This window comes from Anoplophora glabripennis, unplaced genomic scaffold, assembly GCF_000390285.2.
Source record: "Anoplophora glabripennis isolate ALB-LARVAE unplaced genomic scaffold, Agla_2.0 scaffold41, whole genome shotgun sequence".
Taxonomy (NCBI): domain Eukaryota; kingdom Metazoa; phylum Arthropoda; class Insecta; order Coleoptera; family Cerambycidae; genus Anoplophora; species Anoplophora glabripennis.
Genome location: NW_019416901.1, coordinates 1,549,011 through 1,576,587, shown reverse-complemented (window position 1 = coordinate 1,576,587; position 27,577 = coordinate 1,549,011). Strand labels below are relative to the sequence as shown.

General features: G+C 31.7%; 4 protein-coding genes across 5 annotated transcripts; 2 read left to right on the top strand and 2 right to left on the bottom strand.

The window, feature by feature from the left end:
• Positions 1 to 3,644, bottom strand: LOC108917194 (beta-1,4-glucuronyltransferase 1). The gene is made up of 3 exons (XM_018723679.1): positions 3,164 to 3,644; positions 961 to 1,539; positions 1 to 537 (listed from the first exon to the last, which is right to left on the bottom strand). Exons 1-3 carry the CDS (start codon positions 3,638 to 3,640, stop codon positions 337 to 339), a joined length of 1,257 nt encoding a protein of 418 aa, XP_018579195.1. The 5' UTR covers positions 3,641 to 3,644; the 3' UTR covers positions 1 to 336.
• Positions 3,645 to 6,156: 2,512 nt separating this feature from the next.
• Positions 6,157 to 10,515, top strand: LOC108917177. Its single transcript, XM_018723661.1, has 4 exons — positions 6,157 to 6,231; positions 6,366 to 6,536; positions 6,887 to 7,084; positions 10,141 to 10,515. Exons 1-4 carry the CDS (start codon positions 6,157 to 6,159, stop codon positions 10,513 to 10,515), a joined length of 819 nt encoding a protein of 272 aa, XP_018579177.1.
• Positions 10,516 to 10,623: 108 nt separating this feature from the next.
• On the bottom strand, positions 10,624 to 22,604 carry LOC108917226 (heat shock 70 kDa protein cognate 2). Of its 2 annotated transcripts, XM_018723720.1 has the most exons (5): positions 22,502 to 22,604; positions 17,018 to 17,203; positions 12,099 to 12,612; positions 11,073 to 12,040; positions 10,624 to 10,996 (listed from the first exon to the last, which is right to left on the bottom strand). In XM_018723720.1, exons 2-5 carry the CDS (start codon positions 17,189 to 17,191, stop codon positions 10,772 to 10,774), a joined length of 1,881 nt encoding a protein of 626 aa, XP_018579236.1. In that variant the 5' UTR covers positions 17,192 to 17,203; positions 22,502 to 22,604; the 3' UTR covers positions 10,624 to 10,771. The 2 variants fall into 2 exon arrangements, with proteins under 2 accessions (XP_018579236.1, XP_018579235.1); XM_018723719.2 differs by lacking the exon at positions 22,502 to 22,604 and having other exon boundaries at positions 17,018 to 17,315.
• A 116-nt stretch (positions 22,605 to 22,720) lies between these two features.
• LOC108917227 (small lysine-rich protein 1) lies at positions 22,721 to 26,691 on the top strand. Its single transcript, XM_018723721.1, has 2 exons — positions 22,721 to 22,802; positions 26,334 to 26,691. The coding sequence occupies exon 2, from the start codon at positions 26,437 to 26,439 to the stop codon at positions 26,689 to 26,691; it is 255 nt and encodes an 84-aa protein (XP_018579237.1). The 5' UTR covers positions 22,721 to 22,802; positions 26,334 to 26,436.
• The last annotated feature ends 886 nt before the right edge of the window (positions 26,692 to 27,577 follow it).

Genomic DNA, 27,577 nt, shown 5'->3' with positions numbered 1-27,577 from the left:
CATTATGAAATTTTTTAATCATCCTACTCCCTAACTTCTAGGCTTCAATTATAAAATAAAACATAAGACTGGATGAGGAAAATGTTACAAATATTAAGCACTGTACAAATATCGTTAAACATTACTGATAAATAAATCTCATTAAAATCAACTTCAATTCACTTTTATAGTCTATAATCCTTCAAAAATAAAAATATTGTAATAAATATTTACGAAATACATGTAATATCACAGGTTTTGTATCTCGAAAACTCGAGCTATCATAAGAACTATTTCAATAAATAAATTTAATAAATACATCTCCCGTGTTAACTCTATTTTTAATTCACTTGTGTATCAGTGTATCTTGCAGTTTGTATTTGGCCCAAAAATGTTTTGCATTTCCTTTTGGATTTTTGACAGCATTCTGTTATTCCTTTGTATCTCCTTCATATGCTTCACCACCTGAACCTTTTTCTTTTTAACACCTGGTTTGTGGATCAAGAACGCGTTGTCTAGAATCATGAAATTGTAATCGTGTATACACAGGGCGTAAACCTAAAATAAGGACAATATCAACAAAAGGCAAATATAAACAAGTAAAAATTTTATCTGGATGTTAGAACCCTCTTGGTGAAATAGCAATCTCATATGGACTACCATTTTTGATTTAATTCTAATACAAAGCTGCCTACAATTCGACAACACTGTAGTAGTGTAGTATCATTGGATAAGTAAATACTTACTACTACTTATAAATTTACTTATACAATGGTAATATATATTTTTTTGTACCTAAGTTTCTACGTATTCTATTATTGCTTAAATATGCTTTGTCTGCAACACACAATACATCAAATTGTAAAGTTTGGTGCATAAGTTTTAAATTTTGTACAAGTGTTGGAGGGACGTGGTTACTTTCATTAAAAAAACGTAGAAATTTCACCACAGGATACTTAGAACCGTGCGATTGAAAATTACCTGACACATTTTGTTTCCTTGGCCTTCCCAGTTTAGTCGTTCATCCCACAGCGGCTCTCTCTGGGTGCAGACGAAGAAAGGTTCCCAAACCTTATTTCTCCCTTGCCTTTTCGTGACATTAAACACATTTAAACCTGTAGTTTCTTCTGCATTCAACCACTCCTCATGACCAGGAATTTTATGACACGGGGTACACATACCTCGGTGAAACAAATTGGCCTTTTTCTTCTCGAACATGTCGCGTAAATGTGTCTTGCTTTCTGGTACTTTCTCATTTGTCTTCACCTCAAAAATAGGCAACACGAACACATTCTTTGAATCTTTTTGGGCGTATTCCGGGTGCAGTCTTATGAAAGCTAGAAACATTGGGATGAAGTTCCTTGTGGGGTAGAGTTCTATGTCCGAAGGGAAGACGAAATGAGTTTGTGCTGCTGTTCTTGCTATGTTCCTAGCAGTATTTATGGGGTAAGTTAGGTTGTTTTTTTCTTTGTACATGTCCTTGTCTTTTAATACTTCGTAAGGAGGTTTCAAGCTGCAGTCAAAGGTATCTTCAAAGATATCGATCAGTGATGAGCTTTTCTGTAAAAAAAAATAGTTATTAAATGTTCTGTGCTGTTCTTAAAATAGCTATTAAATGTTGTTTCGATGCTGATGTTTGAAGCTATTTTTCTGGGGTCGAATCTAGTTTTGAAGAAAAATATATTTTCGAAATCCTAATGTGTATATACGCAACATTCGAATCCTGCTCATTAGTTATAACACTGTAGGTATAGTGTTGTGATAATATTAGTAAACAAAATATCCCTCTTATTTCTCCCTTTCGCAATTGTAATATGAATGATTAATAGAAGGTGCCTATAATAAATTAAAATTACCTGAATCACACCAAATTGCGCATTGCTGCACTGCACTGCTGGGCAATTTATCAACCACTTGTCAACTACTGAGATTTATTCCCCAGTAGCCCAATACAACGGTGGTTGTTTTCCTTTGCCCGCGCTCGCATTCTTCAACTGGGCGTATACATTTCTACCACTCCCACGTTTAGTTCAACCAGACCTGTATATGGTATGGCTAAATAAATATGGGAACAAGTTTTTCAAATATTTCAATGCCGAGTTGCTGTGTCAGCGACTGAACCTGGTATGTACCTGTCAACCTCTTGGTTCTTCAACTGATATCGGAAAGACTACAATGCGGTATTCGAAGTCTATAATATTTCTGGGAATCATTTGTTTACGAAATTTGAAAGAAAAATATATTCACCTTTATTAAAATTGCAGCCATATAAAAAACTATATCAGTCCAGGTGTTCCCAGTAATGGGAGGTATACAGTTGGGTCCTAACCACAAAAAAATAGTTCCAAATGATTTCACCAGCCTGCGTACTTAAGGGGATGTTAACCCCAAAAGCTAAACATACTGTATAAAAGTATAAAACTTTACCTGATGAGAATTTTTCAAAAAAAAATTTTTTTCTCGGTATTTGAAATATTCACGACTGAAAAAAACAATTATTTAATTATTTTTTTTTTGATATTTGATGACTATTTAACGCGAGATTGTGAGAAAAATAACGCAAAAAATTGTTCCATTTTAATCATTAATTGATGTTTCAGGAGAAACAAACCTGCTCCTTTATTTTTTTTATAAAACTATATGTATTTGCAAAGTAGTCGCTGTCTTTCCAACACAGCGGAAAAAAGAAAACTTAGAAAAGCCCGTAGGAATATGGTTTAACTCCTTCCAATATGCCACGGAAGTCTTATCTCAACACTAAGGTTTATCGGGTAAGTGGTGTTATTTGAATTTATCTCAGTATTTTATCCTCTACTTAGCCTTGCTCTTTGGTAATAGTACTATGTTGCGACATATTTTCTGTAAACATATTAATATTTTAATTCGTAATCTGATTACGGTCCTGTTAATCTCCGAACCGCACTAAGCCTAATCATTAGTTCATGAGATATCGATAATAAAAAAAATAGGTGACCTTTCACTCAGTAGCTGATATCTCAATGAGATATAATCGTACAGAAAATAAAATAAAATCAAATTTAAGCTGATGAATTAGGCTTTTTCCTCGATACGACCATTATTCATGCTTTTAAAAAATCACTAAAAATTTTTTTAAAGTTTTCTGATGTTTTATTATTTATTATTTTTTTTTGCTGAGTAGTATGGAACACTATACATTTCTTACCTCCTTTGGCATGTGCTCGAACTCGAAAAACAAATGAAACGTCACAAACTCGCGTACAAGAGGAGTGGTACAAGTCCTTAAGTACGCTATACAGTGGAGGGTTGTAAAAAAATCGGACCCAGGCGCGTACAACGCGACACTAATGGGCCCCTCCCATCTCTCCACCAAATGCACAACGTTATCCAGAAACCTGTAATCCCCAGGAGCTGTCAGGGTGATGCTGTCCCCACACTTGAACTGAGCTTCCGCCATTACGAAATTCTCGAAGACTAAGAATTGACCTCTTTGCTTCACTTTCTTCTCAAGTTCGATATCTTCACACTCGAGTGTGTCCTGAGTCGCACTCCTAGCCACGCTGATATTACTAATGGCTAGTTTATATAAAGGACATTTACTGGAATTCAGAACTGTGATTATAGTGAAAATGGACGCGGTAACCAGAGCAAAGCCAATGTATATACATCTGTTAAAAAACATGGTGCTGTGCTCACGGGACAAGTACAAAAATAATATATGCCGTGATGTTCTTAGCTGGCGTATCATCCCGAAATAATCAGATAACTTATCTTATAAAATTACTCGAAATCGTTAGTTGTAATAACTGGATCTGCAGAGCTACTGCAATTAAAAATAAAACTGAAGTAGGAAACAGTTTTTTTTTTCAATAAATGTTTAAAATGCATTAAATAGTTCTGCAGGTACTTGGTACTTGATGATAAGCAAGGCATAATTGAAACTATCTAAATCACTTACGTATATTAGTCAACTTATAGGACTTGTTGCTGCAAATTTCGTCTTGTAACTAAAAATGGCGACTTATAACACTTAATTACGTGTTATAAGTATGATTGCGGGTTATAACTTTTACATAAATGCCTTTGGAAAAATTCATAGGTGCAGTTTATTACACAACCACACAAAAAAAAGTTGTCTGTACTTTTCATGCGACGTATGTTATCCGTAGTATTTTTATCTCCTGATCATGAATCCGGTGTCAGAATTGAGCTATCACGGGAATTTCCTAACCTCAAAAAACAGGTCAAAAATTGCAAAAATTCACGAAAAAGTGCTAGGAAAAATACAAAAAATTGTTTTCTATATTTAAATGTTCATTTATATGGTTATATTTTATCAGATCTCGAAATAACGTGAAGAAATCTGCAACTGCGACTAAACCTAAATAATGCGTATCTACCAACAGACGATTCACATTCGGCAATCGAACTCATTATTTATATGTATTTTACTTTTACGCAGATGCAAATACATTTATTTAGCCGAATGATATAACAAGATAAATATTAAACTCGAAAGAAGAAACCTTATTTTGTCTGTACTGGACAATCTACAAATCGTAACTTATCTCCTTCTTTCGACAGAGTTTTCAATTGTCCAGATATATTTAGCAATAAGGCTGTTTTATACAGAGTGAATCACAAACGGTGACCAAAAATGAAACCTCATATTGTTTGGTGAATTTTAAGGGGAATCTTTCGTATAAAGTTTTTATCTAGGACGCTTCGTTAAAAAGATACAGGGTGTTAAACTTCAAAAAATATTTTTAACTTTTTTTAAATAAAATTCACCAAAGAATACGAGGTTTTATTTTTGGTCGCCGTTTTTGAATCACCCGGTATACTGGCGCCTATTTTATTGATCTTCTGTTATCTATACGCAAAATACCTCAAATATTTCGATGTACTCTAATTAGTTTTCGTCATTTAATATTACATTTAAGTCAAAAATTACGTAAAAATTGCAATTAAAGTTTTGGAAATAATGTTGTTTTTATGAATTATTTTTTTAAATAAATTATTGCAGAAAATGACCTTTCAACATTTACAGATGTCACAGGCTCATATCTAAAATAGTCGAAGGTTTTAATATATGGTAGTTTTACTAATTGTGGCGACTCATCAACTACTTCACATTTTAGTAAGTCCACTATCCGTATCATTGTACAATAACAGTCTACATGTCTGCCTCTGATGTGAAGCTACGCATCGATCAATTTATTCGGTACGTATATAGCATCCCCCTAATGCCTGCCCTGAAGTGTCGGTGTACAAACCAGGTTTTTTGCTGAGAGACGTTGACTGTGTACTTAATTGTCGTTTGTGCGTGTGTGAGCAATCATATTAGAAATTATCTACTCCTTATTGCATGTTTTCTTCCGTAAATATTATGTTTATCAATGTACGGGACAGACTAATATGTCACTGATGAAATTATAATAGATGCTTATGTATATCAAAAGAAAATTTGCAAAACTTGTGTAGATAAGGTATATTCTCTGTATCAAATAAGTTTTATTGTATGCCAATTGTGTCCCCTGTATTAAAGGATCAAACTTGAATTGACAAAAGCTATATTTATAAAATTGTTGTTTCAATGGATTACTTGAAAATTTACGATAAACGGGAAGAAATATGTAATCCGTATAATCTCTAATTTGATAACTTGACATCTTTCACAACGTGACTAAGAAACTTGCCCGTTTTCGTAATCATCTATTTCTACTCTAAAATTATCCAAGAAATTTGATTATTTTGCCTTTTTTTCATCAATTATTGCTATTTTTAAACATTGGTAATAAATTTAAACTTTTTTAACTTACAGTATATCAATTCTAAAACTTTTTTCCTCTTCAATATTCTTCCAAAATGCATAGGTTCCAAGATATAAGTAAAAAACTCAGATAAAATAGGTATTTTTTAAATTTTTTTAAAATTTTTGCAATTTTGAAAATGTTCCGGACCTCGCCCAGATCTAGGGATCTACACTTTGATTATGTGAGTTGTACTGAAGATAATCCAGAAAAAATTTGCAAGCCCCCTCTCACATCCACCTCAAAACAGATCCGCCCTGGTAATAGGTAGATTTGCATACATTTCCAACTGTCCCAATCTGAACTGAGTCTGTGACGGCTATGAAAACAAAAATTTGTTTACAAAATTTTGACATTTAACGTGTCGTTTCCGAGATTTTGCGGAATGTGCGAAGAAGACGTTGCATTATCAATGGAAACGGAAAAATCATCCTTCGCTAAGCAATGTGCAGCTAATAAGGTAAAATCACATCATCATTATTTCTAAATGTATTAAAATACGACCAATATGTGTCACTATATTAAATTAGACTTATGTCTGCATTAAGCAGATGGATTTTACTCGGTGATTGAAAATGTTCTGAATTTCTTTAGGGATATAGCCAAGATGTGGAAATTGTTCCAAACCGAGTTTCTTTTGGTCATTCAAAGGAAAAATATCAAGCGCAGTACAGTGGTGTGCGTGAAAATGATGTCGTAAATGAAGAACCCATTGATTTGACAACTTTTAGCAACAAACAGACGAGTAGTCATATGAAAACTGAGGTAAAATTTCAGAATTAAATCATTTTCGTTGAACGTACCAGTAGCTATAATGACTTGAGGGTTAATATGTAGTACATTTTTTTAATTAAAATAATTGGGGAAATAGTCAAACAAAGATGGTAGGTAACAATATTACTTTTTTATTAGGAAATTTCTTGTGATGTGCCACACCCTTCCCAAGAAGTTGTTGTCGGCCAAACTAGTGTATGCTATCCAAAAAAAAGACGCAAAAGGAGAAAGTTTGCTTACACAGCTGACGGGAAACTTGTTTTAGTGAGTAAAATTTGTTTCCAAGCATCAGAAACATATTAATTGTTTCTCCTTTTTTTTTACGGGTCCCCAACGATGAGACCCTCCAATCTCCGGCCTCGTTCTCGGAGTCCAAGCAACTGGAGATCTTGAAAGCAGCCAAATCTCTATTCTCCAAGCGCACCAGAACTTTGTACCATTGGATGTATCCCAACGCGGCGAAGCCCCAGATCAAGGCAGCCGTAAGCAGCTCTTGGGAATCCCTCGGCGCGCAGGAAAAGGATTTTTACATTTCTCAGGTGAGGATGTTGCAAAATCTGCGTCATTGAGTTTCGTTTAATTAAACAATTCATTGAATTGAAGTATTAGGCTACTTAGAAAAATGGTTATCATTTCGACAACAAATCGATGTTATTTGCAAATAAACCGCAGATTGCAAGACAGATTGCGTCTGACTCATACTGATAAGATAATCATAATCATTATTAGTCACCTTATAAGCCAATCAATAGAGGTTTTGTTTGTGACAGAAATACTAGTAGCAAACGGACTGTGCCAACAGATAAAAGACAGTCCGTAGATATGCTGATATGTTTCCTACTCCAATTTGCCATTAATTAATTTTTTATAAACATTTTTAAGCAAAAAAAACATTTTTTTAGTTTTTTGCTTATAAAACTTAAACTAACGAAGCAATCTGAATGCTATACAGAAACAATTTGAAGAGAATCGAAATACGAATAAAACGAGAGGTTGATCGTTTTAATTGTCAGTGTTGCGAGAAACAACTACTCCGAGGGCTATATGCCCCTACCGACATTGAATTATACCCGCAACACCTAGTGCAACAGCTAGGATCGTTCGTCAGTTTAACCCACCAGACACAGACCGGTTTGGGACTTATTAGTCCTCATCAGTGGGCTATAGGTGAGACAACCGACGAACGATCCAGCTGTAAAAAATGCAGCTTATAAAAAAACAAAAAGAGTGACGTCTGAAGACCCAATAGAAGCGGAGTAATAGCTTGTTGAAGGTTGGTTCGTATTCGTCAAACGCCAAAATTGAAAGTTTGAATGTGAAATAACCAAAAACCAATGCATTTTTCAGGGAATACTCATAGAACCTTTTTTAAAGTACTTGGAAAAACCTTTATTTCTATTTTTTATAAAAGTCCCTAGCATCAAACCTAAGCGAGTTATGACGAAAATAAAGTTGGTCCTTATTGTTTTTGGCGACAAAAAACGTGAAAATCACCCCCTAATTACCACCCCAATTGAAAAAAATCGTTACCACTTTACAATTTACTTTATTTATATACTTGTAATAAGCTCTAGAAGTTTGACTGGTTTAAAGTGCTTAGTTTTGAAAAAAGTTCAGCTTGAAGTGAAAAGAGAATTTTTTATTTTTGGAAAAAATTGTCTTTTCTTCAAAATAACTCAAAAACTATTAATGATACGCAAAATTTTGTAATGTACAAAATCATAGGTTTTGCTTTCTTGAAAATTTTGATTTTTTTATTTCTCTGTATGATAAAAATTAAGTAAGATATGGCCGTTTAAAATTTGCATATGTTCGTAAATAGCAACTTGTTCAAGCCCTTTCAGCTCAAACCCTTACAAAAATAAGGGCTAAAAGAAAATTTAACTTACTTGATCTTATAGCCCTTGAAGAAACCTACAAATGGTTTACATTTTTGATTTATTTATATGTTATCTGCAATAAAAAGTAAAATTTTGTTATAAAAATAAAAAAATTTAAATCGATATAAAAATAAAATTCTTATTTTCCCTATTTTGATTGCAAATTTTAATCAGTAGGGTTTTTTTAAGGTTTGATAAAATAAATACATTACATTTTAAATAATAAAAAGATTGTATTATACTATTTTGAACTAAACAAATTTTTTAACTACAGGGTGTTCCTAAATAAGTGTCGCAACGGAAAACTGTAAATTCCTTTTGAAGAGAGGAACATATTTTTCCTCTTCCATTTTTCTCTCCGGGCTTTCGTTTTCGAGATACACGGTGTCAAAACTTTTTTTCAGATTTTAGCCAATATCTCAGGAACCGTTTGAACTACAGGACTGAGCTTTTGTACATAGATTACCACTATTAATAGCTACTTGTTGCAAATGTTGTCAAATTTAATTAAAATTGTTAATTATTACTACCTATCTTTTGAATCACAAAAGATTTTCGAAACGTTAGCAAAATGTTTTTGTTCATAAAAAGTCATTTTTCTTGAAAACGGTTGACTTTAGAGCAATGAACCAAGAGAACTCTTTTTGTGCAAAATTCATTGGCGCTTCAGAATTTGCTGGCACATGTCAATTTTTCCAGTGGCGTAAAAGTTAGGGGGGGAAAATCCTGAAGATACCTTAAAATCTCCAAAAAAAACAAAAACAAAAACAAAAACACAAAAACAAAAACTCAGTCCTGTAGTTCGAACGGTTCCTGATATTGGCAAAAATTTTAAAAAAATGAAAATTTTGACACCGTGTATCTCGAAAACGAAAACCCGGAGAGAAAAATGGAAGAGGAAAAGAATGTTTCTATTTTTAAGAGGAATTTACAGTTTTCTGTTGCGACACTTATTTAGGAACACCCCGTATAATTGTTCGATGTTTTGCAATGGGTGGTTTTTATAAGGGTTGAAACTTATAAATAAATAATAAAAAATTAAAACAATAAAGAAATCTTAATTTAATATCACTATATGATTAAATTATTCCAAGTTAAATTTTCAACATTATTTTTTAATGATTATTGTCATAGGGGGTAGTTTTTAGGGATTGACAATTTTCAATTCATCATAATTACTTATTTAAAGATGATTTCAACCTATTACACGCTCGAATCTATAATTATTTTCGAATAGGGGTAGTTTTCATCCCTAAAAAATAAAGAGCAGCACCCGGCACAGGGTCAACCTTGAAGTAGAGGGTAAGTAGACCCTAAATCCAAATTTTGGTGCAAATCGGTGCTGTTTGGGAAAATTATACAGGTAACGCCGTATTTTACCTTCGATGACTGGACTATAACTCAGATGACGTGGCTGCCAACTAGGCTTGCCAGGTCTCCGGGTTTGACCCGGAGTCTTCGGGTTTTGATGGTACATCTCCGGGCTCCGGGTTAATATGTCATTTCTCCGGGTTAAGACGTCCTACCCCCGAAATTTGTTTTCCTGAGAGATCTGATTGTTTTTTTTTTAGACATCAATTTTTTTTTTGGACATCAATTTCTCCGGGTCTGTCATGAAATAGATCTGGCAACCCTACTGCCAACCCATTCACCGACAAAAACCAGGTCAACCTGCTAACCAAACTGGCAACACTAATTTTCCGTTATTTCTCAAGGTTCTTGGCAGGTTCGGGTTCCCCCAAAGCAGCCTCATGGTGAACCCCCAACTTGGAGGCATCAAAGAGCTACCTCTAATCGCGGAAACCTCTGAAACCAAATCCAAGTCCCGCGAGTTGCAGAGCGCGATATCCAGCATAATGCCGGAGAACCCGATGCCTCCAGAACTAGGTCCCAACTCCCTTACCTTCGAGGAGTTCGAGGAAATCAACGAGCTTACGAAGAAGCGCCGAGGAAGACCACCGGGTAGTTCGAACAAAAAGAACAAGTTTAATTTGAACGGTGGTGCTTTGGCTCAGGATTTTAAGGACGATCCGGAGTTGAGTCAGGAGTTGGAGCAGTTCGCCACTATGTTTAATTTAAATAAAATATGAAATTTTAATGGATTGTGTCTTCTGAGTGTATTCTGTGGTATTTATAATAAAGGAAATAAATTAATTAACATTAAAGTCAGCAGGTTTTTATTTTCAGTAAAACTAAACTTTGCAAATGTACACCTTTATTGTGCAATAAATAAATAAATAACAATTCTTTTATAGTAAGAAAGTTTCAAGAATGTATCCAACATGTTTCCCCTACCAAAAAATTAAAACAAAAGTATATTCGTCTAACCTTGGTTCTGTACCTAATCTAATCTACTTCTTCAACTGTTGGTCCCTTAGCACCTTGAGCTCCCTGATGCAGTTTCATCATGATGGGTTGGCATTCTTGCTGTAATTCTTTCAGTTTGTCCTCAAACTCATCTTTCTCCGCCAGCTGGTTCGCATCTAACCAAGACAAGGCAGCAGAGCACTTGTCTTGCACCACCTTCTTGTCGTCTTCGGTCAGTTTTTCCGCGGGAGCATCTTCAACGGCCTGAAAATTAAACAATATATTATTTTCTTGTCATTACTACCAGTTATTTTAAAACTGTCATGTTGTTTACACTAACCTGTTTAGCGTTGAAAATGTATCCTTCCAACTGGTTCCTAGCCAGGATCCTCTGTCTCTGCTTGTCGTCTTCAGCAGCATATTTCTCAGCTTCCGCTAACATGCGATCGATGTCGGCTTTGGACAACCTGCCCTTATCATTGGTTATGGTGATTTTCTCAGATTTGCCCGTGCTGGAGTCTTTAGCAGAAACATTAAGGATGCCGTTGGCGTCCAGATCGAACGTAACTTCAATCTTGGGAACGCCTCTAGGTGCGGGAGGTATGCCATTGAGATTGAAAGTGCCCAATAGGTTATTGTCCTTGGTCATCGCTCTTTCACCTTCGAACACTTGAATAGTAACTGCGCTTTGGTTGTCAGCGTAGGTGGTGAAGGTTTGTTGCTGTTTGCAGGGTATCCTAGAGTTCCTTTCCACTATCTTCGTCATGACACCACCAGCTGTCTCAATGCCAAGAGAAAGAGGTGCCACGTCGACTAAGAGGACGTCTTGAATTTGAGAACTGGTGTCCCCGCTTAGAATGGCAGCTTGGACAGCCGCGCCGTAGGCGACGGCTTCGTCTGGGTTGATGGACAAGTTAAGAGGCTTTCCACAGAAGAAGTCTTGGAGCATTTTTTGAATTTTTGGAATCCTTGTGGAACCACCGACAAGGACAACGTCGTGAATGGCGCCCTTGTCCAACTTAGCGTCAGCCAAGGCTTTCTCTACTGGTTGTAAAGTGGATCTGAACATGTCCATGCAAAGTTCCTCGAACCTGGCCCTCGTCACCTTCGAGTAGAAGTCAACGCCGTCGTGTAAGGCGTCTATCTCTAGACTCGCTTCGGTGCTGGATGATAAAGTACGTTTCGCTCTCTCGCAAGCCGTCCTCAACCTACGCAGAGCCCTTGTGTTGTTGCTAAGGTCTTTCTTGAACTTCCTCTTGAACTCTTCCACGAAGTGGTTCACCAGGCGGTTGTCGAAATCCTCACCACCTAAAAGTGTATATAATTTTAGCACCATGCAAATTTTTAGGACGTGGTTTTATCTTACCCAAATGTGTGTCACCAGCAGTCGATTTGACTTCAAACAGCGACCCCTCGTCGATAGCAAGGATAGACACATCGAAAGTTCCACCACCAAGATCGAAGATAAGCACGTTTTTCTCCCCTTTGAGATTCTTATCCAACCCATAAGCCAAAGCAGCCGCTGTTGGTTCGTTGATAATCCTCAAAACGTTCAATCCTGCGATAGCACCAGCGTCTTTGGTCGCTTGCCTTTGGGAGTCGTTGAAGTAAGCTGGAACTGTGATCACGGCATCAGTCACCTTGCCTCCAAGGTAAGTCTCCGCTATTTCCTTCATCTTCGACAGCACCATGGAGCTGATTTCCTCAGGGGCGAACTTTTTTATCTCCCCCTTGTACTCCACCTGGATTTTTGGCTTACCGCCGTCGTTGACCACTTGGAAGGTCCAGTGCTTCATGTCTTCTTGGATTTTAGTGTCGTCGAAGCGACGGCCGATCAGTCTTTTGGCATCGAAGACGGTATTCTTGGGGTTCATCGCCACCTGGGAGAAGATTTTGTCATTGTTATTATCTTTGTTTATTATGATGATAATAATAATATCATATCGTAAGGTTTGTACCAGAAGTCAAAGACTTGTGTGGTGAGGTGCGGCATATTAGTATTATTAACCCAGAAACGACTTTCGTTGGTAAATATCCGCCATTATAGAAATGCAGAAGTGATAAATGGTAAAATATGTGCTTTATGATGGCTTCAAGTACTAAGGCAAATTTTATTATTGGTTCATACAACCACTATTACATAAGTCCAGGAATTTTAAATTATTTTCATCAAAAATGTCCATAAACATTAACCACCAAGGTTAAAGATTATAAAAAAGCGGAATTTTCGAAAGTTGAGTAAATTGTGTAACTTGGTGTCTGTTTTTCCAACAGGCTGGCACCTCTCCAATCGGCTTTAATGGTGGCGTGATGAAACGCTCTCAATATAGCCAGGTTGTTTACTTTTTATGAAATGGAAATCTATTTTTAGAAGCCAAGTTGTTAATTTCATTGTAAACATATGTTTCGTATTTGATCTAGAAGCTTTAGACTTTGGCTTCTGTTATTTTTCAAGTGCTATCGTATGAAATTCGTCTTGTACTTGACAAAAAAAGGTACACTAATTAGGTTTACTAAAATCTTAATAACTACTATTTTTATTAAACAGGTAAATATCTTTGTATGTCTTTTTTTTAAATAGATAATGGAAATATTACCCTTTAAAACGGGTGGTAGAATATATCTTGAAATATCTTAAAAACTATTTCGAGATATCTTATTCAGACTTTAAACTTAGATTTAAGGCATTTTTTTAAATTTTCAGTTCAATTTATCAAAATTAAATAACACTTTCCCCTATTGGTCTAAATAGGTCAATATTTTATAGTTATTGCATAAGTCTACCACTTACACAACATGCCTACTGAGTAAATTAATCTCCAGTAGCTCTAAGACTAATAATAAGTTTAAAATATTAATAAAATATCTCGAAAGACCATATAGATATCTCAAAAATATCTAATATCTGCCGCTCTCCTTGCTTTATTATTCATTTTCGAAAAAAAAAATTGCATAAAAAGTAACAGTTATTTTTTACTATCCTTCCTTAAAATATCGAGAGGCAATTTATGTAAAAAAGCACTATTGAACATTATTTTTTCAAGCTTTTACCATATACTTATTTCTCTTTGTTTGTCAATAGAATATAACAATAATTTTTTACGATTTTAACGAGAAATAATGCTAATAAAAATGATAAGTTAAATTCCAATGTCCAATGTCAATTTTTGTAATAAATCAATCGTCTACATTTTGTTTAAATGCTTTCTATATTGTTGATTCTGGTTGCAGATGTAGTTTCATTTTCAAATTGGTCGCCCTGTTACAGTGTTGCAATTGGTCCCATTCCAACTGACATTTACATTATCGCGGTGACGACTTGTTGAAAGTGAACCGAGTCCAAGATTTAAAAACCCATAGTTCAGCGTTGTGCAAACATTCCTCCTCCTTATTTGGACAAACAGCATTTATAACTCTGCTCCGACAAAAATTGCCAGCCAAATATGTGTATATTACAGCGGCTTGACCAAATTACAGGCGCGTATGGTGCTTGCGAAACTCAAAACTAGACTGACTTTTTAAAAAATTATGTTTTTTAATGGAGTCAAGATAGATTTTGACTTCGCGAAAATTACGGAAAGAGAGAACTTTTTATTTTTCGCTTTGTAAAGTTGTCAGAGACAACATATAAAAAGTTACCAACTGTAGAGTGTACGCTAAATTATTTATTTAACAAATTAGTCACAAAAATTTAAATAAAAGAAAAGTCATCCAGCTATCAGAATTTTATGTCTTTAAACTTGAGAAAAAAAAATATATATAGTACATACGTACAAAGTTACGTCATTCTATAATTTTGTACAATAATAATAAAATAGCTGTCATTCTTTTAATTTTTAAAATAAATATCTGTAACTTTCACAGATTACTCTTCAAATGACGATTGAAACAGTGAGCGATATGGAAAAAATCTTAAAAATTTAATTTGAAAAATATTGAGCCCAACATATTCAATAATTTTAAAAAATCACAAATTTGACTTTTTAGGCCATACTTTATAGATCAAAAACTATAGTTGTAAATGTGATATTAAAACTTTATGAGAGCACTTTTTAAAGCTTAAAATCTCTACTTTAAGATGGTGCATTTTATTTTTCTTAAAAAATTGAAATAATAGTTGAAAAACAAAAAATAACAAAAAATAAATATATTTCATGAAAAATCCATGAAATTTATTGTTAAATAAAGTTTAATAATGTACAAAAAATTTTTTTTTGTTTACGAAAACCATCAAAGAATTAAGTTAAGACCTTAAAAAAAGTAAATCCAGCGAAAAATATTTTTTTTATTTATAGTAATAGGTGGAAAATTGTTATAATAGCAAAAAAATAACGTTTTTTGATTAAGTGATTTAATATTCATTTTTAAAAGGTATATTCTGTATCTTAAATTGTGAATATAAGTTCGAAACCTGCTCGGTGAGTACCTATAGTACGCACATGGTGTATACTACTACATAGAAATATGTATATACTTGCGAAGGGGAATTCTGAAAGTTGTGAGCACACCAAATATTTTTTTGTACAGTTTTATTTATTTTAAAAGCGTTTTTCGTTTATAAGAATTTAATAATTATTATTATAAATGGTATAAGAATATGATTTTTATGTTTTCGAGTAAGCTGCAGTTATCAATGTGTTAAAAATTGTATTATTCACATATTTTGTCCATTTTGAGGTTATACTCTCGTACACTGGTAATTCTTTAATGTAATATTATTACTTAATATTACAAATAATCTTCAGTTTGCATTTAAGGTATTTATATTCGTTTCTTTTATGCTAAACCTGTAAATGTATGAGTTTAAAATTTATATATGAATATTGATCCATTTTTAAAATAATTAATGAATAAATATATAACAGGGGACGTTGATTTTGATTTTGTAATTTTGTATTTAAAATCAGTGTTTTTTTTTCAATTTTATTGGCTTAAAGTTTAATTGCCCAGTAATTTTTGAAGAATAATTATTTTGTAATAAATTTATTTTTTAAAAAATAAAACATATTTTCATTAAAATCTCTTTAGCCGTTTATAATTTTCATTTTTCGAACCTCTATATTACAAATATGAACGAGTTTGATTTAAAATCAATAATTGTTAAATAAATTGTTTAAAATAGTCGGCCATATTGGATCAGCCATTTTGAATTTTCAAATTTTGACATCATATTCTTGTTTAGCGACGTCAAAAACCCCTATATTACAAATCTAAGCGAGTTTGATTTAAAATCAATAATTGTTAAATAAATTGTTTAAAATAGTCGGCCATATTGGATTAGCCATTTTGAATTTTCATTTTCCGACTGACTTCATATTCTTGTTCAGTGACATTGAAAACCCCTATGTTGTCAATATGAAAGAATTCGATTTAAAATTCATTGATTTATTTTAAATGTTCTTAAAAAACTACTTATTATTGTTTAAACAATTAAAAAACAATTAATGTACAAAAATAACTTTTTTATAATACTTATCTCCAAGTAATTTCAAAGGGTTTTAGGAAAATCCATGCTTCCCATAATTATTTCGAAATAATGCGTAATTTTAAGGTATCTGGACTCCACTAAAGTTATTTTTAATGGAAACCATAAAACAAAGGAAAAATATGTTCAATTTTATTATAATTGATATTATTTGTTTCTGACTCATGTTTGTCTTAAAACATATGTTTTTCCTTCGAAATTTTTCATAATTTAGAAATTTGTAGATCAACGGGATGTCTATTGAAAATTCCAAATAAATTATGTCATAAATCTAATAATTGTAATCGTAAAATTTAAGGAATTTTCTAAAAATAATTTGGTAACAGCGCACCTAAATGCAAAATTATTTATAGCACTATACGCTATATAGAGTGTTCCATTAAAAATCAACCAAGTTTATGAAATGTCATACTTTTGTATACATCACCATAAACATCTGAAAATTATTTCAATATACAGTATTTTTATCCCCTTTATCTGTCTATTATGCTTCAGTTAGTGGCAGGTAATAAAAATTTTGAAGGTTATGTTATATTAAAAATTAAGTTGCCAAAAAAATTATTTTACAGAAGTTGTTGTTTCTGGAGAGTTAAATGTACGGTTAAAATTGTGGCGCTTATTACAGGGACGCCCAGTATAATATAAATTTGAGAATAAATATTGAAATTATCGTAAATTTTATCATATTTTTCCCAACAACGTTCTTCTATGTCTCATAATAACTGAGACCCCAACGTATCTAAGTCTGGATCACTCTAGAAAAAAGAGGATATTCGTTCGCCTGCCAAACCGACACTCACCTGGCTCTTGGCGGCATCCCCGATAAGCCTCTCCGTATCCGTAAACGCCACATAGCTGGGGGTTGTCCTGTTGCCCTGGTCGTTGGCGATGATCTCCACCTTGCCGTGTTGCCACACACCCACGCAGGAGTAGGTGGTGCCCAAGTCGATGCCGATGGCCGCTACCTTACCCATCTCAACTTAAAACTACGGTATTACAACTATAATACTGAAATTCACGTTCTACTCGTCTGAAATGTGTGGAATTAATTTTCAGTAAACGTACAGCTTATATCTATAGAACACTGGAACTCCCACCGAAGTGAGTGGATTCCGATAGGGGAGAGCGGGACCGCACGTAGGAAGACAATGTTCGAGATACTAGAACTAGTATACTTGAAACGTCAAACTATTTATTTGGGGCAGAATTTTAGTTTTTGTCTGTTTGTTTGGGTATTTGTAAGCCCTTGCGTCAAAAGCATCACCATTGGTTGTTTTCGTGAAATTATTTTTACCTAACCAAATTCTCATAATGAATTATCGTTGAAAATCAGCAATAGTGGGAGTGATATCGAAATGTTAATGCCACAAGAGCCTCAAATAAATTGTTACTCGTAAAATCAGTAAAAACGTACGAAAAATTTTACTCTCAGTTGAATTGGATAGAAATAAGTAAGAATTAGAATTTACTTTTAATAATATAATATAATATATATATAATAAATACTAATTTACTTAGAAAACTGTTTGTTCATAGCTGGCATCTACCTTCGATATTATGGAAGCTTATACAGTTCAGTATAATAGTTCAGACAGTATCTGTTTCAAAAAGTCCATATTTGCGTGAATCGTATATCCACGGAGATTTTTGGCTTTTTGGCTTTCAAATATCACTAGAAATGAAAATTTTTCTATGTGCAAAAATAACGTGGGCTTAACATTTGGTGGCACAATATGTTTAAAAAATTCGAAAAATGTTATATTTGTCTTCCTATTTAATTAAGTATCTTTTCAAGAATTGATTTTAGGCGAAAATGGAAGAGGAAAAAAATGTTTGTAATTAAATAATTTTTTACAAAATATGACTAGTTACAAATCGAATGAATCATGATTTTTATTGTAAAAATCGAAATAATCGCCAAAAATGGGGTTAAAAAACATTATTTTTTAGGGAATTTTTTTGGGGTCTTTAAATTAGGTGAGGGATCTTTATACTTGGCTTAAGAAAACTTCATGTTATGTAGAATCATCACACCAAATTTCATCAAAATCGGTTTGATAGATTTTGCATAATCATTTTGCAATCAAAATTTTGAAAAAATATTTGCAAATTTTCAAAATTTTGCACAGCACAGCCCTTAGATACTTGAAAATTTAATCACATATAGAAGGGTTCTCAAGCTTTCAAACGCTTTTTGAAATATTCGAATCCGTCAATTAGGAGAGCTCTGGCGCTTGTTTAAATATTGGTCGAATTTTTGTGCTTATAAACAATTAGAATAACTGTGAATATTCAATCAAATCAAATTTTTTAAAGCAGGTTTTAAAAGTTGTTGGAAAAACGCTTCTTTAAAAAATAAAGTTGACAGCCCTTCTACATGTGATTAAATTTTTAAGTATCTAAGGGCCTTGGTTTTTGCTGTGCAAAATTTTGAAAATTTGCAATTTTTTTTTCTGGATTGCAAAATTATTATGCAAAATCTATCGAACCGATTTTGATGAAATTTGGTGTGATGATTCTACATAACATGAAGTTTTCTTGAGCCAAGTATAAAGGTCCTATACCCAATTTAAATACCCCAAAAAAATTCCCTAAAAAGTATTGTTTTTTAACCCCATTTTTGCGATTTTTTCGATTTTTACCATAATAATCATGATTCATTCGATTTGTAACTAGTCATGTTTTGTAAAAAATTTAATTACAAACATTTTTTTCCTCTTCCATTTTCGCCTAAAATCAACTCTTGAAGAGATACATAATTAAATAGGAACAATAATATGACATTTTTCGAATATTTTTAACATACTGTGCCGCCAAAAGTTAAGTCCACGTTTGTTTTTTATGCGCATAGAAAAATTTTCATTTCTAGTGATATTTGAAAGCCAAAAAGCCAAAAATGTCACCCAAACCAAAACAGATACCGCCTAGTCTATAAGTGATATTGGATCAGCCCTTTTAGTCAGTATAATTTACAAAATAATATTTATAAATTTGACATAGCAGTACCTGAATATCTTTTTTTAAGACAATATCAAAGTGACATGTCACTTCTAATATTTTCAGATGAAAATTTGCAAAGCTTGTACAAACTGTTTTATTATTATTATTATTCTTTACTTTCTTGTTACAATTTTATTTCTACGAAAACTCTCAGTTGCCTTTTACGTTCATTTTTTTTAAATAAATACACCGCCAGCTGTTTTGAAATCTAACCAACTTCCATATCATGCAGATTGTAGAACCAAATCGGTAGATACGTTGCCCCGCTCGCCCGCTAATCGCGTTTTAAGTAGGCCGAGACATCGAGAATCTTTTCGCTTGGCATCGGACCCGGTCCAAAAATATCCTCATGATTTATCCGAAAAAAATATTTCTGCTTTATCAGTTTATTTGCGTTGACGTTGATATTTTTCTAGAAGGGGGTAAAAATAATTGAAATAGTAAGATATAAGGCTTACGTCAGTAACATGGCAATATATCCGTCGCGTTGCGCGGCAAAGTGGAATAAATTAACCTTTGGCAATATTTACAGAAAAAATAAAATCTTGCAAATATAAATCTAAATGAATACGCCAAAACTATGTGACCTGAAATGTCTTTCTGCAAATCCTGTATAAATATGGAATCACGGTATTAAAAAGGATGTTGACATACGAACGGGTCATTTTTCAAGGGTAGCATCTTTGGCTGCAAATAAATCGGTTTAGATTGAGTTACAATTTTGCTGAGTTTTTTAAAAAATAATGTCTAATTCACTCTCTTATTAAATTTGCAGTTAAAGTAAATAATTTTTAAGATTTAGACTAACCTTTCTGTATTAAAACGTCAATGTCTATTGAGACACAGGTTTTTGAATGCGATACAGCAAAATAAATTTATAGGTTGATCTTTAAATGGGGGTGATTTGTCCTAAATTGAAAAAAAATAATAATTCATTCTCGTAAATTTCGCAAAAACTTTAATTAGACCAGAATACCTCAAAATATATACTTAGTAAAAATTTGTATCAGTTGTTCTAATATAGCCCATTCTTTTTCGAACAAATAAATAAAAAGTTCTATAAACATGAAGTCTAAAATCAAGATCTAGCTCCCAAATAAACAAATTTTATTACATGATGTACAGACCACTATACATATAAAGAATTCAACTGCGGTTTTACTATATCGATAAATTATTGGTACACACCAAGGATTGACTTGAGTCGTGATGGAAAATTACAAAAATTTATTGAAATATACAGGGTGGGCCATTAGTGTGAGAAAGTAAAATAACTCCCTTGTTATTCATAATACAGAAAAAAAGTTTATATAAAAGTTGTACAGAATCAAAAAACTTAAAGGACAAAATTAATTTGAAACGTACAGGGCGATTAGTAAAAACGGGACACGATAAATATTACATATAGATTTCTGAGAAAATTCTATATATGGCAATATAAACAGTTTAACATTTTAGTGCGGGGTTGCCAAGTTATGTAGAAAATTCTTCTAATTTTGGAAAAACATGACCTCGAAGAAGTTGTATTAACTTTCAACTACTAACACTTGGAGCAAAAATATTTGACATAGTTATAGACAAATGTTAAGTAAAGAAAGACTCCTATATTAGCTAATATCGATATTTTATGCAGGGTAATTTTTATAATTCGATCATTTTTAGAAAGTTCAAACTTGATTTTCTAAAATCTTTCAAACACCCTGTATTTTATTGTTCTGTTTTATTCACATATCAGTCCACTTCAACTTTTATTAAGTATGTTCTACACCTAAAGTTGTTAGTTTTTAAGATATAGCAACATTTCTGGAAGAACCTCATTTTTGTTATTTTCGGTCGCACGAAATGGCTTTAAAAAAAACTGTCATATTGTGTCAACTTGCCAGTTCATAATTTATCATTCCATTTTGAGTTAATTTTATTATTTAATATTTATTTGTGGTGTTCTATAAAACAATAAAAATTAAGTTTTTTCAGAGATGTTGCTATATCTTAAAAACTAACAATTTTGATATAGAACATGCTTAATAAAAGTTGAAGTGGAGCGATATATGAATAAAATAATAAAACTACGAAACAAATTTCCAGTTTGTTGAATGAAACTTATTATTGGCTGTGATCTAGAAAAAATATTTTTTTTTAGTTTTCAATGATATATGACTTTACATTTGTATATTTTACCGAAAAATAAATCTTTAGGAATAAAAATAAATCTTCCTTAACAATGATGTATTGTTAAATTGACACGTTAATAGATATTATATACAATATAAGTTTATGGCATCTAAATTTAACGCAATATATTATTAGATTATCTAAATATAAACGATTTTCTCTTTGGTTGTAAACATGAATTACAATGTGTGATAAAACAAAATATATGTGTATAGTAAGCAATAATTTTAGCTAGAAAACAAAAATTTCTTTTAGCAGAAATGTTTGGAATTAGTAAAATAAGAGAATTTTGTGGATAGGTTGTACCTTTAATTGTCCCGATTGTAGGTCAATAACATGATAAGTAAGAAAAAACGAATGAAATTCAAATACTTTGTATTAAATAGATTAATTATTAAAAAAATAAAAATGTAACGATTTTAGGTTTATTTAATAAAATATAAAAAACAAACATTTTATTTGAAAAAAGTTAAAATAGAATAACATTAGATTTAAACAATTTTGATTCGAATGATTTTAATCTTCTAAACTGAGACATTTATGTTTTAACTGAAAGATATTCATACTGTTTGAATATTTTTGGGTGCTTTGCCATCTGTAGCAACATAGGAAATGGGGAAAAGAAAATATTCAAGATTTAAAAGATATTTATTTTCAAAATTGAAATCTAAATTATTATTAGCTTTGACTTGATTTAAAATAAAATTTATTTCTGAAAAAGTCTAAATGTTCAGTGTGAAAAATCTTAAAATTTATTTAAATATCAATCTGGAATTTAAACGCTACCTAGAAAACTGTTTCACTGTTGATTGTCAATAGATTATGAAATAACAGATAAGGTTTTAGAAAATATGATTTAATATTTTCAAACTAATAAACGTATCTTTTATTAGAAACGATGTGGAAAGATTCTGATAAAATAGAAGTTAATTTTATTTCAATGTTATCAAGTAATTATTGATAGGACTGCATTTTATAAAAAATAAGGAAAACTATAACAATAATATGAGGTATAATATGAAAATAACGTACTTCTCTTCATTGAAGTCCTGTTTTTTGTCTGTTTTTGCTCTGTCAAATTTTTGATAAAATCTAAAAGAAATTGAACTTACCTAAGTACTGCCCAGTTTTCCTTTACATGTTTTTGACAAAAATTAGCTGCAACATTGCGCGATACCCCCATAGCTCTCGAACCTTTCTCCGCGTTCATCTTTCCAGCAACCTATCGCCCATAGAAACCAAACAGGTATAGTGCGCCTCATCCAGGTCCTTGGCTAAACATGTTTATTGTTTACAACGTTTATTTCTGGGACATTATTCACACCCGCACTAATTATAGTCCGAAAACAGTATGCATTGCATAAAAATCGTTATGTGTTGACACTTGCAGCGTATCTACGTGCTACAAGAAAGGTTAGTTTGTTTTTCAGAAAGTCTAAAAATACGGTGGTAAATCTTTTGTTATTTACTAAAGACGAAAAAACACGTGATAAATATCTGTAAAGACAAGTAAACAGCGTTCGACAGGTCACACCTGGATTTCGAAATTTATTTTTCATAGAAAATAGATTCGAAGAATCTCGACCACCAGAGCGATCGTTTTGGCAACGTCGGGAGAAACTCGAAAAATTTATTTACCACACGCCTAGTTAGAGATGAACGCAGAACCGATTTGAACTGGAAAATTTACAGAAAACGTTATTTTTGGAATCCAAAAATAACTGTTTTTGAGGATATATCTAGAGCGATATTTTTATTGTGGTGAAAATTGTATTTTTAAAGTATGTCTATTTCTAATTTCTAATTTCTTTCAATCAAACCTTATAAATATTAGTCTTATACTTATAACCCATTAAACGAAGAGAAAAATAGGTTAAAATCTCCGAATAAGTACTTTCGGGGGATCCAATTTTTATAAAAATTTGGAATTAAGCTTATTTCACCCTGTATATGAAAAGTTATATATGCGGTTCTTATTTTAGGGGATGAAAACCAGCCCTTAATCTAAAAAACTGAATAAATATAAAAATAGGTGTTGTATAGACTGAAATCATATCTTAATATATAGAATAAATATTGTTTTATATTGTGGGTTATAATTTACGTTATTTTTATAAAGTTTCAACCCTTAAGAACAACTCTTAATGATAAAAATATAAAATTAATAATTTCTTTGACCTTAAAATATTTTTATAGCACATATATTATAGATAGAAATCTTTTCAATGGTTTATGGTATTATAAATAATTTATTACAATATTTCACCTCTTAAAAAACTACCCCCAATAATAAAATATAATAATCCAATAAACAATGCAAAATAAAAATTTTTTTTCGTAATAACTTTCTCCAGATTTACTTTAATTTATGCAATATTCAAAATAATTATTTCTCAACATTTTTTTTCATGCAGAAAGTCATAATTTAAAATTTATATATATTATTTTATTATGTATACCTATGAATACCAAAGTTGTGAATACCAAAAATATTGATTTGCTCCGAAAATTGAAGCGGTAAGGTACCGTTGGTTTTTCAATGATAACTTCCTTAATTTTAAAGCTATTAAGACGATCCCAAAACGATTTTATAGAAAATTTCGACAGCTAAAAGTACTGTATAATTAAACATTTTTTAAGGCATTATTTTTGAAATTTTTGAAAAACATGACTCGTCCTCAACTGCAAACTTCTAACGGCGACATCTCTATTAATTTTTATCCTCCACAAATAAAAAAAACAAAATATGCTTTGAAAAAAAATCTAAACTTTTGTACTCTTGAATATTTTTCATATCTTTTTTATTTTTAAAGTTATTTTCAAAAATATGTTACCTACTTTTTTGGAATTATTTTTTTTTCTATCAGAACGTAATATTTTCAAAAATATGCATTCTAAACCGTTTAAAATTATATAATATATTGTTAGCGCATAACAAATGTAAATTGTAGATGGATTTATTACCTTTAATTTTAAATCTCGTGAAAAATTCATCAGTTTTTGTACTGATTTTTTTTTTCGAAATAGCGAATTAACAGTTTTATTTTGTTAATAACTTTGTTAATATTTATGCTAACGACTGAAAGTCAAGTTCATTTTATAGATTTTTTAAAGTACTTTAAAAAATGTTCTTTGCATTCTTCCTGAAAAATAAATTTTTTTTAGTTATTTTACGTTAAATGCTTCCAATTTAGTTTCCGGCGGACATAAAATTATCTTTAACCAGCCGTATCTCAGCACCTATTGCACCTACATAAATGAAAAAACTCAATGTTTTTCTTTTTCTATAAGCTTCATTTTCTTCGTGATGTTCTTTTTTCATAGAATGTCTATGTTCCGAGTTATTCGAGAAAAACTACTGAAAAACGTCTATCTTTTAATAAAAACTGTACATTTTCAATCACCAATAACTCAGAAAATATTGACTTATCGAAAAATGTCCATAAGATACTTTTTGCTTCAAATTGATTGTTTTATCGATTCATGGGGTTACTTTCAATATTTTAGCTTCCACCCCCTGGGCAAAAGCGCTCATCGGCACTATATAACTTTTGTTTCTTGAGCTATTTTCTACTTATAGTCACATCAATTCCTGGACTAAGTACTAGTAGTATTCACAAAAGATACGATTTGAATTTTGTACTGGAAAATTAAGCCAATACTAAGTATTTGTAGCTAGAAATATACAGTTCTACGAGACATTAAATCTACCTATAAAAAGTACATGTATAGTTACATAACTTTTTTGTCGGGAACAATTCATGTTGTTTCAAAAAATTTGATACAAAAAACATTTTTTAAGACGAAATTTTTGAATATATAATTTCTTATGTTTTAAATGGGGATTAAATGGATTCTTAGTAATAAATAAATAAATAAATATTTTTTGTCTGATATCCTTGAATATTACCTACTAGTTAGTTCTAAATAAAGATATGGTAAAATAAATATTGTATTAAATTCAATGGAAAATATTTAATACCTGTCGTTTTTGTATTACCTGTCTTAATATTTAATAATGAAATTTCAGAAATAATATATCAACTTCATCTTCAGTACCAAAACGCACGTTTTTTTCTTAATAGTGCACCATACATTTATAAATGTATTAGATATATTGTCTGAAATTAGTTATTTTTGGAGCAGTATTTGGGAAAAAAGTAATGAAATAAACCCTAGAGTATTATCAGTTACGTGTTATTTTTATGGAGCTAGTTTTCTTTAATCAAAACCGTTGATAAAGGAAGACAAATATAAAATCCACTTCATTTTATCACGCACTTCAAAATGGAGACGACGATTTGAAAATTAATCTGTTTTGATTATCAAAACCTGAACACTTCGCTATTAGTGTAATAAAATAAGTTATTTTCCTTTTTCAAAATTTTGGATTTATACGATCCAAGTGTGATCCCAAAATTTGTATTTTTCAAATTACTGTTTTTTTTTTGTACAATTTTTGTATTCGTTAATAATATTTATAAGTCGGGACGTATTTCAAATATAACCCTTATTAGATTCATAAGTTGTGCTATAAATACAGTTTTTTAAACATTTTTTCAAAGTTTCAAAGTTCATATACTTAGTATTAGTCCAAAAAACTGTTCTAATGTCAAATTTGTTATATATTCTCCTTAATTTTGCCAATAATACAGAAATATATGCTATTATGATTCAATTCATTATTTTTATAACTTCTACAAAAAACTTTTACCTAAGGTTAGATTAAAATAAATTTATTTATTCGTTTAAATTTTACTTAGAAAGAAGTTATTCACTTGTGGGATATTTTAATTTCGCACAAAGTAAATTTAAAAAAACCGCTCTATAAAATTTCGCTAAAATTTCACAAATTTTAAGTTTCCATTTTACGAGCAACAATTATATTTATTAAACAAGCGGAAACAAGGTATTTGTTGCTACGTCTATAGTCTTCATTCACAGATTTTGTCACCCTAGAAACGGTTTCCAGGCAACTATTGACAAAACATAATAACCCGGAAACTGAATCACCAACAGTAATCACATTCGTTGTCTTTCGTCCCAAATGGCCGGCAAGGGCAAGAAGAAAAAGCCGAAGAACAACAAAAACGGCGACAAGGGCAAGAAAAAGGCTGGCAAGCCGAAAAAAACCGGAGGTAGAAAAGGCAGGTCAAAAAGTGCAAGATGTACTGTGGATATCTTCACAGAAGCAGCGATGGAAAACGCATACACCACTTGTCACAATGTCCAGGACCTGCTGAGGTGGAGGGGGTTTCCTTGGCCTGACGCACAGAAGAAGAAGAAGAAAGGAAAGAAGTAATTTAATGATTTTTATACATATTGTGTGTACTATTTAATATTTAATAAATCTTGCAAAACATACAACATGTGAAATCCGTGTTTTATCTTACTTTGTGTTTTTAAACTAATATTTATTCTATACACACTATTGTGTATACAAATTTATGGTGTAGTAAAAAATATATGGCAATTTGATGCTCAAATGGTGCTGGCAAAAATCTTTAGGTAAAATATGTCAGGAATCTTGTAAATCTTCTTTGTAATCTGTATATTTTTAGTTTTTATTTAATTAATAAACAATCAGTCCACTTATTTAGATAAATATTAAAACTTTTGATATCCGTTGTTTGCTTTATCCAAGTATACATGATTCCTAAATAAATTTTTGGAAATACCATACATTATTACGTTTTGAACTAGGTCTTGCAAATATGGAACTAGATTATCAGTTTATTGCCATTAAGAATAATTTTATATTTTATTTTCAGTCTCTGATGCTTAATAATAAATTAACAGAGAACAGACTGGTTTTATTCAAAAAATGCTTTGATGGGACTATTTTCAAAGAATGTCTTTCACAACAAGTCTATTTTTCTGAACCTGGAGTTAAAAACATAAAAATATCCATTAATTAATCCACACCTAGTTTTAAGAAACAAATCTGTCTGTTTTTCAACTGTGTAGGTAGGTAATGTAAACTCCTAAAAATTTCAGTTTCTAGTTCTCCTTACCAGTGCTGAAAAAATATACCTGAATTACGAGCATATCTCATGTGATCTGTCACAAAAGTACTTTCCAGATGTTTGGCGGTGTTCTAGTAAATATTTTGATGTTATGGTGCTGAAAGCACTGAAATAAACAAATGCGTAACATGGGCGTAACATGAGGCCGATATTTTTGTTACG

Bases quoted from the DNA above. Each gene is read 5' to 3' on its own strand.
- LOC108917194 (XM_018723679.1), bottom strand. From the start codon at position 3,640: ATGTTTTTTAACAGATGTATATACATTGGCTTTGCTCTGGTTACCGCG. The intron at 1,540-3,163 runs GTAAGAAATGTA...TTTTTTTTACAG, and splicing joins TCGAGCACATGCCAAAGGAG to AAAAGCTCATCACTGATCGA. The intron at 538-960 runs GTAATTTTCAAT...TCCTTATTTTAG, and splicing joins AAGGAAACAAAATGTGTCAG to GTTTACGCCCTGTGTATACA.
- LOC108917177 (XM_018723661.1), top strand. From the start codon at position 6,157: ATGTGCGAAGAAGACGTTGCATTATCAATGGAAACGGAAAAATCATCC. The intron at 6,232-6,365 runs GTAAAATCACAT...GAATTTCTTTAG, and splicing joins AGCAATGTGCAGCTAATAAG to GGATATAGCCAAGATGTGGA. The intron at 7,085-10,140 runs GTGAGGATGTTG...TTATTTCTCAAG, and splicing joins AGGATTTTTACATTTCTCAG to GTTCTTGGCAGGTTCGGGTT.
- LOC108917226 (XM_018723720.1), bottom strand. From the start codon at position 17,191: ATGGGTAAGGTAGCGGCCATCGGCATCGACTTGGGCACCACCTACTCC. The intron at 12,041-12,098 runs GTAAGATAAAAC...ATACACTTTTAG, and splicing joins TGCTGGTGACACACATTTGG to GTGGTGAGGATTTCGACAAC. The intron at 10,997-11,072 runs GTTAGTGTAAAC...TTTAATTTTCAG, and splicing joins ACATTTTCAACGCTAAACAG to GCCGTTGAAGATGCTCCCGC.
- LOC108917227 (XM_018723721.1), top strand. From the start codon at position 26,437: ATGGCCGGCAAGGGCAAGAAGAAAAAGCCGAAGAACAACAAAAACGGC.